The sequence below is a fragment of the Argiope bruennichi genome, chromosome 2 (genome assembly GCF_947563725.1).
Source record: "Argiope bruennichi chromosome 2, qqArgBrue1.1, whole genome shotgun sequence".
NCBI classification, from domain to species: domain Eukaryota; kingdom Metazoa; phylum Arthropoda; class Arachnida; order Araneae; family Araneidae; genus Argiope; species Argiope bruennichi.
Window position 1 is genome coordinate 92,373,614 of NC_079152.1, and position 17,419 is coordinate 92,391,032.

General features: G+C 25.5%; 2 protein-coding genes across 4 annotated transcripts in view; one reads left to right on the forward strand and one right to left on the reverse strand.

Moving 5' to 3' along the window:
- The window catches only part of LOC129954847 (solute carrier family 15 member 2-like), a 93,789-nt gene extending 88,584 nt beyond the window's left edge, over positions 1–5,205 (reverse strand). Inside the window, exons 1-2 of one of the 2 annotated variants that reach the window (XM_056068176.1) lie at positions 5,093–5,205; positions 1,706–1,751 (exon numbers count right to left, since the gene is read on the reverse strand). In XM_056068176.1, the coding sequence (XP_055924151.1) occupies positions 1,706–1,733 (28 nt within the window). In that variant the 5' untranslated portion in view covers positions 1,734–1,751; positions 5,093–5,205. The remainder of the gene's footprint in view (positions 1–1,705; positions 1,752–5,092) is intronic. The other variant, XM_056068177.1, reaches the window with a different exon arrangement.
- A 318-nt stretch (positions 5,206–5,523) lies between these two features.
- LOC129961584 (methyl-CpG-binding domain protein 2-like) lies at positions 5,524–17,069 on the forward strand. Of its 2 annotated transcripts, none has more exons than XM_056075081.1 (6): positions 5,524–5,757; positions 8,518–8,815; positions 10,461–10,551; positions 11,242–11,396; positions 12,774–12,876; positions 14,649–17,069. In XM_056075081.1, exons 1-5 carry the CDS (start codon positions 5,654–5,656, stop codon positions 12,870–12,872), a joined length of 747 nt encoding a protein of 248 aa, XP_055931056.1. In that variant the 5' UTR covers positions 5,524–5,653; the 3' UTR covers positions 12,873–12,876; positions 14,649–17,069. The 2 variants fall into 2 exon arrangements, with proteins under 2 accessions (XP_055931056.1, XP_055931058.1); XM_056075083.1 differs by lacking the exon at positions 14,649–17,069 and adding an exon at positions 13,942–14,583.
- The last annotated feature ends 350 nt before the right edge of the window (positions 17,070–17,419 follow it).

Below are 17,419 nucleotides of genomic sequence, written 5' to 3' on the forward strand. Positions count from 1 at the left end.
CGACCAGCCGGTTCACAAATCTTAATACTCGTTAAAATTTTAATAATTAAATATCTTATGTAATTCCTACTTTAATAGCTTCTTCATCAAAATATTTGAAAACTTCAAATTTTGATAGTCATATAATTCACTCATAATATTATAAAGGTCTTCAGTCATAACGTAATATGTATCTTTAATTTTTTTTTTTTTGTTAGCTCCCGTAGCTAGCAATTAAAATTAACCCATAATTTATGCTTAAAATTAAAGTGGAAACGATTAATCTACAATTAATATAATACAACTAACCTAAAAATAATTTAAATCACGTCCGCATCCGTTTAAAATAGTTGTCAACAATCAGAACACAATGCGCATGCGTAAGTTTTCAACACCAGTTGGTAACGCAAATGCGTGAATTTTTCTACGCCAGTTGGGGTAACGCTACGCAGATTAGAAATTTTTAATTTCCTTTATTCTGTTTTATTTAAATTCAAAAGTTCTTCAGAAGGAATCTGAAAGATCTATTAATTAATAATTTTTAAATTTAAATGCTTCAAACATTAAGAAAATAAACAGAATCGTTTGAAATAATCGTTCGAAAAATATTAAGCCTAACCGTATTAGCGTGGGAAAAAAACTGAAGCCTTACTCATTTGGCGGTGGAGAAATGAAGATTTTTTTTTTTTTTTGCGAGAAAGTTAGTTTTTAATTAATAATTAAAATTCTAACTAAACATTAAAAAAAAGGGACCCTAGGTGCACATTTCCGACTTTCAAGGTATACATGTACCAAATTTGGTATCTATAGGTGAAACGGTCTGGCCTGTAAAGCGTCAACACACACACACACATTCAGCTTTATATAAGTATAGACTACTATTATTATTATTATTGATCTAGCAGATCTCCGAAATGTGAACTTTGAATTTTAAATAATATTTTAGTTTTAAAAGAGAGAGAGAGAAAAAAATTATATATTTTTTAACGAATAAAGAATATGTATTTTTTTATTAGATGTGAAAAAAAATTCAGAAAGATTCGTTAATGGTTGTTCTTTTAAATCTTGAAAAATTGAGGTTGGTAGTGTAGCTTACTAGTAAGATATCTAACTTTTCTTCATTGATAAATATTCTGACGAACGTTTATTTCCGATATAATAATCATTCAATAATCTGGCATTCATCAGATTACTGAATAGCCAAATTAACAAATCTTGCTATTAAATAACGTATTTTAATAGAAAGATTTATATGTACAGAATATATAAAATTATAGAATTTCTCACTTTGTGCTCATACTATGTTTCTACTATATGTAATAAATGTTACAGTTTATAATTGAAAAATCTAGGACTGTTTTTAATTCGTACCATAATTACTGGCGATAGCATGCAATGATTTTTTTTCTCCTTGAAACTTTTTATTAATCCATCTGAAAATGCCGGATTACGGAATGAATTGGATTGGTAAAGGATCGAATTATAGAGAGACTACTACATTTTAAAAGGCTATTGAAAAAAATTGAGAAAATGCACAAAGTGAGATTAGAATTAGAATTATTAAAACAAAATGTAGATTCATCGTATGTGGATATAGTAAAAATTAGTATTTGAATTCTTTGAGTTGGAAACAATCAAATAATACAAAAATGAGATTCAAATTATGTTTAAAATGTGCAGATAATAAATTTACTACTATTATTGAATAGCAAAAAAATGAACTTACTTTCATTTACAATGTTTCTTAGCCCCATAGTTAATAGACTATGAACCTGAAAAATAAAAAGAAATTAAATATATGTAAAATGGATCTATATTACACTTAAACACACACATATGACAAAAGTGCACAAATTTTTTAAGAAAAATTCATTCCACAAAAATGCACAATTTTTATAAAAAATATTCATGTTGGAAAACATTTTTTTTAAAAATATTTGCACCGCACATTCTAAAATTAACAACAGCTAAATAAAATCAATGAAGAGTATTTTAAAATGCTTTTACAAACACAACAGATTTCGGGGAGTATCCAGTAATATATCAGTGAATAAGGGCAAGTATGAGATTAAAAAAATAAAAATAAATAAATAAATAAGTGCTGCGATTTTTTATAAATATAAATATGACATAATATTTCTTTGATCTCTTCAAATAATTCCACCACTGCATTGGAAGAAGTTCGAATCAGCTTGTTTATTTCAGTTCATTCCAAAAAAAAAAAAAAAAAATCATTCCAAAATTTAAAATTTATAAAAGCAGTAATCATTAAAAATGCAATTATCTAATGACCGTTTAAAAATGCTTTTTTATATCATTTTCAAAGAAAAGAGGGAGAAAAATAAATAAATGATTACAATTATGACTAGTGAAATTTTTTATTACAATTTCAACAAAATTTGGAAATATATATATAAGTCAATACATTTAGATATTCTAAACAACCAATGAATATCTTTACTTACTTAATGTTCTTTATAGAAAAAAACATTTCATTTCAAACTCTGCTTTTCAGATGCCATATATTCATTTAGTATTTTGGTAGATAGCTTTTTGTAAGAATAACTATGATAACGGTAAAAAGCATGAAGGATCAAAGGCAACCAAGTATCTTTTATCTTATCTACCATTCATTAATTTTTAGACCGTTTTCAGATAACATGGCTAAATGCATCTTTAATTAATACAGATAAATTCAAGTTTAAAGGTTCCATCAAAAATTCTTTTTTACACATACAATGAAATAAGGCTTATGGGAAATAGCTAATTTTAAAGAAGAAAAAAAAAAAAGAAACTCATAGAATGAAATAATAATGAGAAATTTAATAACCATTTAAAATTCAGGTTAGAACGTTTTTGGACTTTTCGATAATTTCAAATTGAATAAAAATAACCTAAAAATTCAATTATAATTCACATTTATTGTAGCCATGAAAATACACAGCAAAATGATGCTTAAAGGAAGAAAGTTAGCGTATGGTAGCAATGAAATGAAAGTAGCATATGGTCTAACCACAGCAAAATGACAAAGCGTTAGCGAGGTGGATCTCAGTACTCCAAACAGATGCTCATGAAATTTTCAAACAGCAGGGAAAAAAAAAAAAAAAAAACAGCATTATTAGTTATTAGTTAATCAATCATTGATTTACCTTTCACATGCACAGATAATTAGAAGCCTTGTTATCACTAGTGGGCCTTTTTGAATCTACAATACTGAATAAAATTTTGCATTCCCTCTTTATAATATTACGCTATTCTAGAAATTTCTTATTTACAATATTAAAATTCCCAATTAATTTACATCCATTTTAAAATATCACACTTCTTCACTCATTTCCTGACATACTTTAAGATAACCACATACTTTAAGATAAACTGACAGACTTACTGACATACTTTAAAATAAAAAAAAAACTCGATAAGTGTATTTACAAGTTTTTTTTTTATTATTTGGTATCAGAATTATCAATGTAAGATCATCAGACATAAACTTCCCAAATTCACAGCTAGATCTTTTTTTTTTTTCCTTGAGTGTAGTTTGCATTTATAGAAAAAAGTAAACGATTTCCAACGTGTTGAATTTTGTAAAATATTCTCAAAAGTATTTCATTGAATTACCCAGAACGACAAAATAATTCCTTTATTTGACAATAAATGGAAAGAACCCTGAAATCTTAATATAAAATTTAAATAAATCTATAAAGGTAACATTTTTTATTGGCTTGCCTCCCTCGCCTCTTCCTTTACCCGTCTCCATCATCTGCATTTCCACACCACACCAGCAAGAGGAAGTTGAGCCTTCGAAGCTAAATTTAGCGTCCACCAGACCGTCAAATAAGGTGCAGCATTCGTGGTTTCGAAGGCAAGATCTTTTCGTCAGCCACAAATGTCCATTCTAACTCTCAACTGAGATTATATTCTTTTTCTAAATTTATTCTTAATCGGATAGTAATCCCAGTCACCAGCCTAAAAAATTTTGGTAAAAAAAGACTGTTTCAGAATTCGTTTCGTAATTTAGAACTGTTATCAAATAACAAAGATAACACTTTCCTTTTCCGAACTTAACGATCCTTATTCATAAGAACATGAATAATTTCCATTAATAAATTTTCTAAGTAAGACTTCCTTTGTTATTTTATATCAAGCAATTTCAAAAACCGTTAATTTTTTTAATATATTTTAAAATATAGCTGGCGAAAAAGATAAATCTCGTAGATTCAGAATAAGCTTTTCAATTAAAATAACTAGTACATATATTTTTTTTAAACTGTTGAAGTGATTCTTAGTGTGGAAACACATTTGCAAAAATAGTAATTGATCTTTTCAGCAGCAGAAATATAATAAACCGAGTACGTCAATCAGTTTCTTAGATTCGTGCTGCCATCTATTATTGTCTTTTGTAATACAAATTAGCGAATTAACTAAAAAAAATTTTCTTTTGTAGAACAACCGATTGGCTAAATAATGTTGCATTTCTTTGTAGTTTCATTTTTTAAAAATTTTATTCAAAAAATTGAAAGCATCTCCAATCCGACATTCAATATTGCATCAAGGTAATATTAAATGTTTATAAACATATCAATAGAGGGGTGCCGGGATTTTTTTCAATGATTTAAATAAGTATTTTTAAATATATTGATTTTCGACCATAGAAGAAAAACTAGCAACCAGTTAATTATCTTTTGAAAATAATAATAAGAAATTACTTTAAATTCGCAAATAGTGCAAATAAATCAGCAGAAATTTCAGAAATCAGTTTGACAAAATTTGTTTTAAAGAAATTAAGATAGACATTTAAAGTGGTAGTATGTTAAAGAATATATAGTTAGATTTAGCAATCTGTTAATAGGGTACTTTCTGACAGTAGAATTTGGTAATTCTTCTGTTTTCAAACTGAAACTATTTTGAGATATATATATGTTATTTGAAAGAGTTCATATATTTTATTGCTTAAAATAATACCGAACGAAAAAAGATTAAGACACGAATTAATTAAACATGCTGTTTAATATAAAAAACTTTTTTTAAATAACCAAACATAAAAAATAAAATTATTATTTTTGTTGTCTTGCTTTCTGTTCTGCTATGTCTAGAATTTTTAAACATTACATACCCTTTAATTTCTCTATTTGACGAGTATAAGCCCTTCAAATTACAGGCCATTAACACGCTGACAGTTTGTTATTTACTTGTTTATAATCGCACTCCCATATGTTTACCAAAAAAAAATCTCCGTACGGTAATAAACAAAAATCATGCCTTTCTGGCTGTTGCTAAACACAAACGCATACTTTGGCTACAAATTATATCCAATGAAAATCAAGAAACGATATGATGTCATAACTAACAATTCTGAATAATCCTATCAAATTTCTTCAGATCATATTTCGAATATTAAAGGAGTAAAAAAATGTTCTTCAGTAATAATTAATTTAAATATTTAAAATGTTTTATTAAATTTTTACATTTTCAAACAAAGTAATTTTATATCTCAGTTATAATCGTAATCGTTATTCATTTTCCCATCGATTACATACTCTCGAACTCTAGTTACAAAGAACAACATAAACAACTTATTATTACACTGTTGGTCTATGTATGGTTGTGATGCTTGTATTTATTTAACATCAACATTTAAATTATAAACTTTTGTTTGTTTGAAAAAACAAACAAAATGTCTACAACGGATTGTCCTGCTCTCCCAAAGGGTTGGAAGCGTGAAGAAATCATTCGAAAAAACGGTCTCTCATCTGGAAAAATAGATGTATTCTATTACAGGTAGAATGAAAATGGATTAATTTATGTCTAAAAATTGGAGATTACAATTGTTATATTACAACTTTCATTATAGCATATGAAGTACTGTAATCATATGTATTTTACAAATCTTAATCTGTTTAATCGACCTTATTATTTGAATTGGTAATATATGGATTTCATGTTTTGAGTTGTATTACAGAAAAAAGAAAATGTTTGTGGCAGTTATATATATATATATATATGTGTGTGTGTGTGTGTGTGTGTGTGTGTATTTATAGTTGGAGACTTTTTTTCTTCACAGTTTTTTCGGTTTTTCAAATAGTTTAAACATTGGCATGAGGTTTATTTCATTTTCTTACTTTCCTCCATAATTTGGAATTAAAAAGTATTGGTATTATAAATGCATTTTGAAATTGTATGAAAGATTCATGTACCTTTAAATTTATTTAGTTTCATGTCAGTGCTTATTCTATTACTTAAAAATAATAGAAAAGGAAATAGAAATGTTAAGGAAATTTCCTTTTCATTTCACTAAAAGAATTCAGAAACAAGAATGAATGTTATAGAATCTGATTTTTCATTTATATTTAGATCTGGATTTATTATTTTTTTTTATGCTCTCCTTTAAAAATGTAAAACGTTTTGTATTTTTTTAAACAAATATTGTGATTAAAAATGGGCTTTCTTTCAAAGCAAACAAAAATTTTTTTAGCAAAATTCTTGTTAGCAAAAAAAAAAATTTTTTTTTAATTATCTTGTAATATAAAATGTAAGAGAAAATATAAATTTTTTCATTGTATTTTATTCTATTGATAATATATTTTATTTGGTACTTGTATATTAACTGCATACTAGTAGTTAATTTCCAAACATGGTATATTAATGAACTCACTCTTAACGAATATTCACTAGTGCCATTTGATTAATGCACATCCCACTCTTTGTATTTTATACTTGTAATATTTGAACTTTGAAATTATAATAAACATTTGGTGAAAAGGGCTTACCAAAATTTTTGCCTTCCTATAAATGGATTTTAAGGTTTGGTACTTTTAAAATCTTCCAATTTAAAAGAAAAATAAACACTTTGTAAAAATAAATTCATATGACTTTTTTTTAAAGATAAAAGAATTGTGGTTGTAATTTATTGATGATCAGTGCTTCCATCAGGATTAGAAATTGTATAAACGTAGATAGTTCAGATTACCTATTTTATTTAAAATATTTCATTAAAATTTTTGAAGCAAATATGTGTATTTAAGTTTTTGTTTTGCATATCATAATAACAAAAGGAAAACTTAAATACATAACAAAACTAAAAACTCTAATTTTTTAAATGTTTATTTTGGGACATGAAACATTTTTGTTCTGTAATTTCCATTTTGATTTCAATGAAATATAATGTTAAAAAATGCTTATAATGGGTATGGTTTTATGGTTATTATGTTACTGAATGTTTAAGAATCCATGTAAAGGCATAAAGATGAACATGTGTCAGAAATCTATTTCTTAAATGATCATTTAATAAACAGCAGCAGACAAAAATGATTTTGTGTAATAGACTGCCTGCTTTCAACTATATGGGATTAACCCTCTTATTCCTAAGATTGTTTGAATTTCAGTACTTTGGACTATTTGAACATCCAAATTTCTCTTTTGGGGATAGTAAAATTTCCCAATGCCCTTAAAAAAAGAGGGCTCTGCTTAACTGATGGCTTTTAAGCAAATGTAAGCTTGGATATTTTTTGAAAGAGAGAGATTTTTTTTTTCCCCAAATACATTTGGGCAAGCTTGTCTAATGAACAAAGCAAGCACCGTGGATATTCAGTCAATCGCACTTAATAAAAGAGTAAGGAAATTCCTTAATGATATCCAGACATCTTGTGTGCCTACTGTAGTTTCATTGAATGGACATTTGGGATTTATCAGTTTTAATAGAGTTAATATGAAGCATCATTGTGTTCATTCACGAGTTTCATTTCTGTAACTATCCTTTAATAATTCATTATTTGCCTATATTATTTCTTATTGAATTAAACTTTCATAATTCTTGTAATTTTTATCAAGCAGAATTTCTCTATGTAAAATTTATTTAAGGGTACTTGAGATGAAGTTGTTGCAGGTTCTGTGATGAAGATAAAGTATTTATTTTTCTATTTGTTCTTCAGAATTTTGAATTTTCCCTCTTCTCTTTTATTTTAAAAGTTTTAATGGTAATTATATTTTTCAAAATTAAGAAATCAGAAATAATTAATATAAGTTTACAGATTATATAGATTTTATTCTTTGAATAAAATTAATATTTTTTTTAATCTTTCAAATTTTATATGCTTTGAAATATTATGATAGCTTGGATAACAATTTTGGTTTTATTAGCAGATTATGAGTTTTGTTGTTTTTTAAAGTTGTCTATGTCTGTCACTAAAATTAAATGAATAAATTTTAATTCAGCCATATATTTTTAAATTTCAATAAATAATAGTAATAGGACCAGGCATTCTTAAGAACATTTCTTTTCTTTAATTTAATTCATAACATTTCCCTGTAAAATGCTCTTCTACATATTAAATCAAGTTTCTACTTTGGCGAGCATTTATTTGAATAAAATTCAAATTTGGCTCAAATATCATTTTGAAATCCAGAAATAAAAACAACTTATATTCAGTATTGTTGAAAAATTCTAAATTTATATATTTTTTAATAATTTTAAACTTTAAAAAATTCTGTTATATTTGATAATTTTTAATACTTTATTGAAATTAAACTTTTTTTTTTCAGTCCATCGGGTAAGCGCTTTCGGAGTAAGCCTCAACTAGCTCGGTTCTTAGGTGATGCAGTTGACCTCAGTACATTTGATTACAGAACTGGCAAAATAAATTCTCTACTTTTAAGAAAGAGTAAACGTCAAAGAGGAACTCAGTTTGATTATAACCGGGGAATCCGGAACGATGCATCTTTAGTCCCACCAATACGGCAAACTGCATCGATTTTTAAACAGCCAGTGACAGTTGTGAAATCTGTAGAAGGAAAAGTGAGAACAGATTTTAAGCATGGTCCTCAAGACAAACCTAAGCAGGTAAATACATGCATACATGGATTTTTTAAATTATTAAATATTATATTATTCATTTAGAAATGACCTGATTATTGTATTTATTAAACTTTGATTTATTTGAATTTTTACTTTTTATTTCATTTGTCTATTAATTGAAATTTTGAAAGGATATGTGTAAAAAAATAAATGTATTTGTTGGTTTTTATTACTTATTTTTAATAAAAATCTAATAGAAAAGATTGCTTATCTTAACACATTTTATTAAATATGCCTAACTTTTAATATATTAATAAGAAAATATTCATTTAAAATGTCAAGAAAAATCCATATATTTAATAGAAAATGACGTTTACTCTTTAGGTTGAAATAAGAGATACAAGTATGTAAATAAAGAAATTTATTGATGCAAATATTATTTTTTATAATCTTTTATTTATCCAAATAGAGAGAATATAAATGTTGAAATAAGCTAACCAGTGAAAAGCATCACATCACATAACAAATGTAAGTGTATTATGCCAAGACTGCCTTGTCTGTATATGATTAGAATCCATGTATGATCATGGTTACACACTTCTAAATGGTTGGATGAATAAGAATTAAGATTTTTTACTATGCTTTGCTTCTCACTGAAAGAAATGGAATATCTTAAAACATCATAAATTTTACTAATTGGCATATATATATTTTTTTAAATCATTCTGCTTTCAATATATTCTATTTCTATTTAGTTATAATTGTAAACTATAATTTCTACAATGCATATAATGTTTATGTATTAGAATTCTTAATTAAGTACTGTAATATCTTGGTATGAGACTGAATATAACAAGGCAAAAGGATATAATATAGAGAAAAGATAAAATTTTGGTTATTGTTATAACATGGAAAAATAAATAAAATTTATGTTATTAAATGCAAAATGCTTTTACTGTATAAAAAAAAATTTGTTAGATGTATTGACGTTTCCTGTGTTAATAAATTTTAACAGACTGAAACTTAATACATTATGATTAAAAATAGTTTGAAATGATAGTTATTTTATGAATATCTTTGAATCTCTTCGTCATCAGTTTTTGGTCTGATGACAACATTTTAATGTTGCATATCAGGAAACAGTTGCAATATTCTTATATACACATTCTCTTTGACTTACATCCATCTTTTCTTAAAACTGCACGCCAATCAAGATTACACACAAAAATCAAGATTGTATTTTAGTTTACGGTATATAAAAAAGAGTGCCTTATGTATTTTCACTATATTTACGTAGGCTTAGTGCTTTCAATGTAATTCTTATAAATTGTTTCAATGATAATAATGTTGAAAAGTATAAATCCTTTTTATAGCTTTTGTCAGTGCAGAATGCAGATGTAAGTGAAACTCTGGAAATGCAGAACTAACAAGTGACACTCTATTAATATCATACTTTGCTGTAATAGTAAATAAGTTCTGAGAATGGAAGATCTGAAGTAAGTAAGATAAGTTCTGAGAATGGATTGCCATGGTAGAATTGATCAAAAGAGTGTTTGTTAAAAATACGGATATCTAAATATGATAAGAAAATGTATTTCCAAGTTAAGAATTTAGATCTAAGTGATCTAAGAATTATAAAGAAAATCCGTGGTTTTTTAAAAAAAATTATGAGATAATTTTTTGATTTCAGCTTTTTTGGGAGAAAAGATTGCAAGGACTTAGAGCATCTGATATGGATGAAGAAGCATTCCCCAATTTTGAACTTCCAAGAAATATGAAAGGTATGATGATCTGAAAGAAATTAATTTGTTAATCTTAATGTTATTTTTTTGTTTTATTATCATTATTGCAGAGGTTCTAAAAAACTATATTTATATAAAGAAAAAGAATAGAATATTATTCATAATAAATAAATAATTCTTTTAAAATTGGTCGTACTATGCTATTTATTTATTGGATATTGCACTTTTAATCAACTGTTAAATGTATAAACAGGATAAGTATTCAGTTGTAGCTAATTACATAAATATGCTTCGAGGGGAGAATAAGCTGGAATGAATGTATTATGAATGGTATAATAATCCCTGAGCATTAGAATAAGGCATTTTATTACAGGCTTTTTATTATTATTATAAGGCTTTTTATTATTATTTCAATTTTATATAAATGCATATATTGTCCAAAAATATTTTTAAATTTGTACTGTGCAAGATTAAAAAATCTATATGCACTGTGAGGTAAATGTCAGGGTAACTTTTATTGAAGCTTTATTTTCGTTATATCATTAATAATTCTAAATAAAAGTGCTGTTTTTATACACTATATATAGTCTCTATAAAGGAATCATTTAATATTTCTATTTCTCTAGAAAATGAATTAAAACATGTTTAATTATCCTTCAAATCATGTCAGTATAGTTTAATTGAAAGTTTACATCAATTTTATAATATAAAACTTTATTTTAAATCTAGGTATTGGTCCTGAATTAAGTGATGAAACTTTACTGAGAAGTATTGCTACTGCTTTGCATGTTAGTGGGCAACCAATTGTAGGGCAAACCAATTCACGAGTTATGATGGACAAGAATCCTAGTGTATACATCAATCCAGAGCAGCCTCTGGTACAGGTAAAGATTTATTTAATTGAGTTTAAATTAATTTTATATAAAAACCAAATTATTTAATATTTGATATGGTTTTTTTATAGATATATTGCAAAGTAATAATTAAGCTTAAGATTATATTTAAAATTGTTTCTGCATGCTGATTCCCTACTCCTTTTTATAAAAATCTTGAACCTGTATTTTTAGAAAATTAGACAATATAATAGTTAGTTTATATTTTGAAAATAGAACAATATAAGTTTCCAAAACAATAACATACAAACATTATGTCAAGTTACTGTAAACTGTAGTACATTACAACCCCTCTGCAATATTTTCAATACTTTCATTAGTATGTAAATGTGTGCGTGGGGGGGGGACTCGATGTGGTGCAAATACAATTATTTTACTTGGAAACAAATCTTTTCTTAATTATAGAAGTTATTTATATATCATTCACCACTCATTCATAAATAAATTTTCATATCAGAAAAATCTCAAAATGATTTTTATTCTCAAATACTACTTCTTAAGAACACATTTTTAATGATGACGATGGTGGATAATATTTTTTGTACCATTTATATTAATGTATTTAATGCATGGTGCTTCAATTTTTAAACCATTTAATGAAAAAAGTTTTGAAAGAATATTTTAGGCTTTAAAAATATTCTTTCTTCATAAATTTTAGTTAAAAATATTTATGAAAAATTGATTTTATAAACCTACTATAATGCTCTGTTAATTTTTAAGAAAAAAAATTCTAGTGATTACTATTTTTATTAAATGCATATTTCAGCATTCTCACTAAAGTAGTGAAGGTGAGAAATTTCTTGAAAAAGAAAAATAAAGAAATAAAGTGAATTTTAAATTTTAAACATTATGAAATTTATGATTCTGTTCTTAAAACCGTTGAAATGTTCCATCCAACATTTCATTAAAATAATTAGAAAAGGTTGTATTTCACCTCATTTTAATAAATTTTGTCAGAAAAATGTGAACATTTTAACTCTTACAATGGAAAATATGAAAATTGTATTCAATAATGTCTTATGAAATTGAGAGTCAGTGCTTCTAAATCATCATTCAATCATTTAATTTGTAAATATATACATAGCTTATGTACTTATAAAAGTAATTATTTCTTTTAATTCTGTCACTATGAGGTCCAAATTATTTATTATTTGGTTTAAAAGAATTTCAAAATATCAAATATTTTATCTCATCAAAGCATTTTGTATGTCTAATTAATTTTATATTAATACTAAATAAAGTAAATATATGGTGATAAAATTCCAAATATGAAAACTTGAATGATATCTAGTTTTTAAGAGAAAAAACAATTGCATTGGAATTTATTTTTATTTTTAAAAAATGATAATGTATTGTATATATATATAGGCTCTTGTTGTTACTGAGGAAGATATAAAGAAGCAAGAAGAAAAGGTGCAGCAAGCACGGAATAAACTACGAGAGTGTCTTAAAGAACTCTGTGTATAATGTGGTAAGTTATTTTTTTATTAATAAAATTTTTTTTAAAGTATTATTTGAATGGATATGTTTTTTAATGAAACAATGATGAATTCAACATGCATTAGAAGAATGAATTAAGGATATGAATATTTTGACATTATTTTATGACTCAAGGAAATTGACTATAAATGACTACTGATTAAAAATGAATTGAATTATTTTTTAATTCTTTAATAGATAACATATATATGATATTTTTATTGAATATTTTTCATTATTTCTATGAGAAAGAGAAGTAAAAGGAAAGTTGTTGTAATTATTTTAAAATTCTTCCCAATTTTACTATTATTTGTCCCAAATGGCATTGTTTAATAAATATTTTTTGATATACCTGTTATATCTAAAGATAAAAATACTTTTCAGTCTGAATGCTTATAACTATTAAAATTTAATAAAAAAGTAGCTCAGCTTTTTGATGGTGCAGCCTTCATTGATTTTAAAGGCAACCTGCTAAACTTCTTCTTGTATCTCTGTACTTCAAACTATTTAACTAAATGGTTCAATCCATTAAATACGATTTTTCCTTTCATAATATGAAATTTTTAGCATTCTATCATCATTTTTATTTATTTATTTTTGCTTTTGTGCTTGACTGGGATTAAAAAGCCTCATAGTGTTCCTTCATTTTCTTCATACTCCTCTCCCTTTGGTAATTACAGACTCAGGTACTTTCAGTGCTTATTCTGATTAGAATAATTTAAGAAATTATGAAAATTAAATAGAACATTGCGAGATTAGCACATCAACATCATCATATTTTAAGATTGTTAATTAATTTTTTAACATTTTAAAAGTTATTTGTAAAAAAAAGTATGAAACCACTGAAGTTAAATAGCTTGTTGTTTTTTATTTTAACGTCTTTAGTTTAATTAATTTTTATCATAGAAAATAGCACAGTCAACTGTGAAATGGTTAACAAAATTATATATATATATATATATAATTGTGAATATTGTATTATGAACTGATATGCACTAATGAGATAATTGTATAAATAAATTTATGTTTTGAACAACATCTTTGACTTTTTTTACAGTAAGTTGTTGGGCTTCCTGTATTTGAGTGAAAATATCTCTACTAGACAGAAATTGCATATTATGTATCGTCATAAATTAGTTGCATTTACAGTGATATGATTATTGATGTTAGGAGAGAGAAATCTGTGATTTCTTATTTAAAAAACTCAAATCGCCACTTATTATCACTACTTATCCATTGTTATAATAATATGAAATTCACTTGAATTTTATCTTCTTTATATTTGTGACTATAGTCTATCTAAAAGATAGGAATGTGAATTCAAAATTACTGAAATCCCAATATCCATTTTGAATGTGGGCATTCTGTTTTGAATACCCACATAAAATATGGATCTTCCAGTTTTAAACTTTTGAATACTGATAAAATATATTGCAGTGCCTTCTACTCATCTTTTTTAAAAAATAGTATTGACAATGTTTGATTAGTGACAAAATGAATGCTTAACAATTCTTACCTGAACATATCGAGTGAAATTAAGTTTTTAGGGACACATTCCTTTAATTTTGAAATTTAATCAGTCAACTACTCATGCACTTTTTCTTCTTTTTATGTGTATTGTTTCATATTAATTAGTATTTGAATTACAGTGTGTATATATATATTTTGTTTATAATAAAAACTTGTATGTGCATATCTTAGTTCTTGTTTGTAAATATATTTTAATTTGTTCTGAATATATATATATATATTTTTCTTTTCCAGTTCAAGAAAGCACAATATTTTAAAAAGAAATCTTTCATTTGGAACAGGAGTATATTTATTATACTTTTTACAGTCTTGCATTTATTGTATTTTGTTTCTAAGATTTGGCAATTACTTTTTCATTGTATTCTCATCTTTACTTTGTTATTTGCAAATTATACAAAAATAACAGATAATACTCAATATTTTGAGCAGTATTTTAATTTCCAGTTTATACTGAATTTATATTAAAGTTTTTAATTGCATGCATGTGCATAAAAAGATTAATAGTCATGATTTCAAGATTTCTCGTAATTTTTCTTTCTGCAATGTGCTCGGTTTCCATAATGCACTGCCTTACTTTGGCATTTCAGTGTTGTTTTTTAAAGTTCAAATAGCTGTTTGACTGGTATTTAACCAATCATCTGGGTCTTGCACTTATTTTTGTCCAATTGATGGAAAGTATTTATTAACTTGAAAGAAGCCCTTCTTTTTATAATTCAACCCCTTTTTTGGCATAGCTCTATTATACATAAATGCAATGGAAATTAACCTTATCAGGTGAATACAATATGCCCAGATGACAGGTTGAATGTTCTTATTGTTTTGGAAAATAATTGCTGAAATTTTTCTCAGGAACATTGTAAATATTCTTAATGGAAAAATATACTTTTTAAGTGTACTTACTTCTGCCATGTAACTTTTCCACAGTTGCCATATGTAATACTTATTTAACAAATGTGGAAATTAATTTCTCTTATTAATATATATATATATAATATGAATTTTTTTCCAAATATAATCGTTTTCTGTGACTATCAATATTATGTGGAAACTCTTTTTGAATCATGCAATTGAAACAATTCAGAATTAATTCAAACAGTATGGTTATTGTCTATGAAAAAAAATTATTCAAATATTCTACAAATTGTCCTTATGAGTATTAATATTCCAGTTATATGTAGTAGTATCTCTCTTATCTGGCAGCTATGGGACCTGGCTGATTCAAGAAAAATAATTTTTTTCTGGATAATTATAAATATTTATATATTTGCAATACTTGCTCATGTTTTTTTGTCATTCCAACTCTAGATATTGTAGCACGAAAAATTTGTTTGTCATGTTCTTCAGTTTATAAACCACAACGGAATGAATGGTACTGAAAATGACAGTATTTAAAATAAAAACACAGACTCATAAGAAAATTAAATAGCATCTTAAAATTATCATGCATATTATGTTATTACATAAGAGTTATGAATTTCTTTGTATTATGACATGTAATATTGAATGTGTACCTACTACAAAATAATCACAAATAACAAAAATTTACTATCTTTATATTGAAGCTTTAAAATACTTGTGTTGATGCGAATGAACATTGCTTGTAAAATCTTATGAAAAATTTGCAGTTCTTCTTCAACTTCAACCTACATAACTCTCAAGGTGTGTACATGTTCATCCTGTCTTTCACTTTTCTCAGTACAAAGGGAATATTTTGATTGTTGCAAAGAAAAAATATAAATTGTACCACATTGTCCCTCCCAAGCAACTTATATAAATTGCTGGAGGCAAAGTTATATATTTGTAGATCTTATCTTCTCCATATTAAATAAAAAATATCAGACACAGATACGACATGTCTTAAAACAAAAGAATTTTTATCTATTGACTCACCATTTTCGCCAAGTGGAACGCTGCAAGATTGATAACTATTTCACACACACACATATATATAGAGAGAAAGAGATGTTATAGATGTAGGTGCCATTTATGAGAGATTTTACTATATCTTCAATAACATGATTCATATCATATATATGCCATGCATTAATAAGAAATTTCTTTGTTGTTGTTGCACATTGTGTTTTGCTTGGTTCTGATGGAATTTCGTGATATTTTCTATATATTTTCTGATATTTCTTTTTTTTTTATGGTTAAATTATCAGAGTATTTTAATCAATATTGATTAGATGGATTTTATAATATTTATTTCATGAAATTAATAAAATTGTATTAATTCATGTGGTAGTGCAAAAAATGTAATTTTAAGAGGAAACTGTTTGATTTATATTTTTGTATAAATGAATTAAACTCTTTCTTAACAAATCTTACTATTGAATTGATATATTATAAATTTTCTGAGCCTTATTTTACATTCCTAAATAAGGAACTTTAACAACAATTTTAGTTACAATTGATTTTGTGGATTTGGAAACATTTCATTGTTTCCTCTTTATATGTGATAAATGAATTTTTGTGCAAAAAATGTTTTTATACATTACATAACCCCTGTGAGGTAAAGTTTATTGGTTTCTTTAAACATTACTTTTTTTTTCTTGCCTTATATAAGTACTTGTGGATGGATTGAAAAAAAATTTTTTTTAGCTGAGAAAGATGTTTTATTTTACATCTTGTTGTAGAATTAAGTGATTTTTAATATGATTTTGTAGAGTTTGTAAAATTATTTCTTATCAATGCATAATTATTTTTTTGATACATATTGTATTAAATCATGCAATAAATTGGTCAAACAAAAATTCAGTATTTATTTATTTTGTGTTTGTATGAGACTCAAAAAAAGCTTCAATTTATATGCTTTGAAATTTGATTTTTAATGGAAAACTAAACAAAAAGTTTTTATCATTTACTCACTGACTTCAATGACCAACTTGTTCAACCAAAATATGGCATGCTTTTTTTATTTAATTATTAATATAGGATACGTTCATTTTAAATTTCACTTTATTATTTGATTAAGACTTTAAAAAATGTAATTTAATAGAATCAAT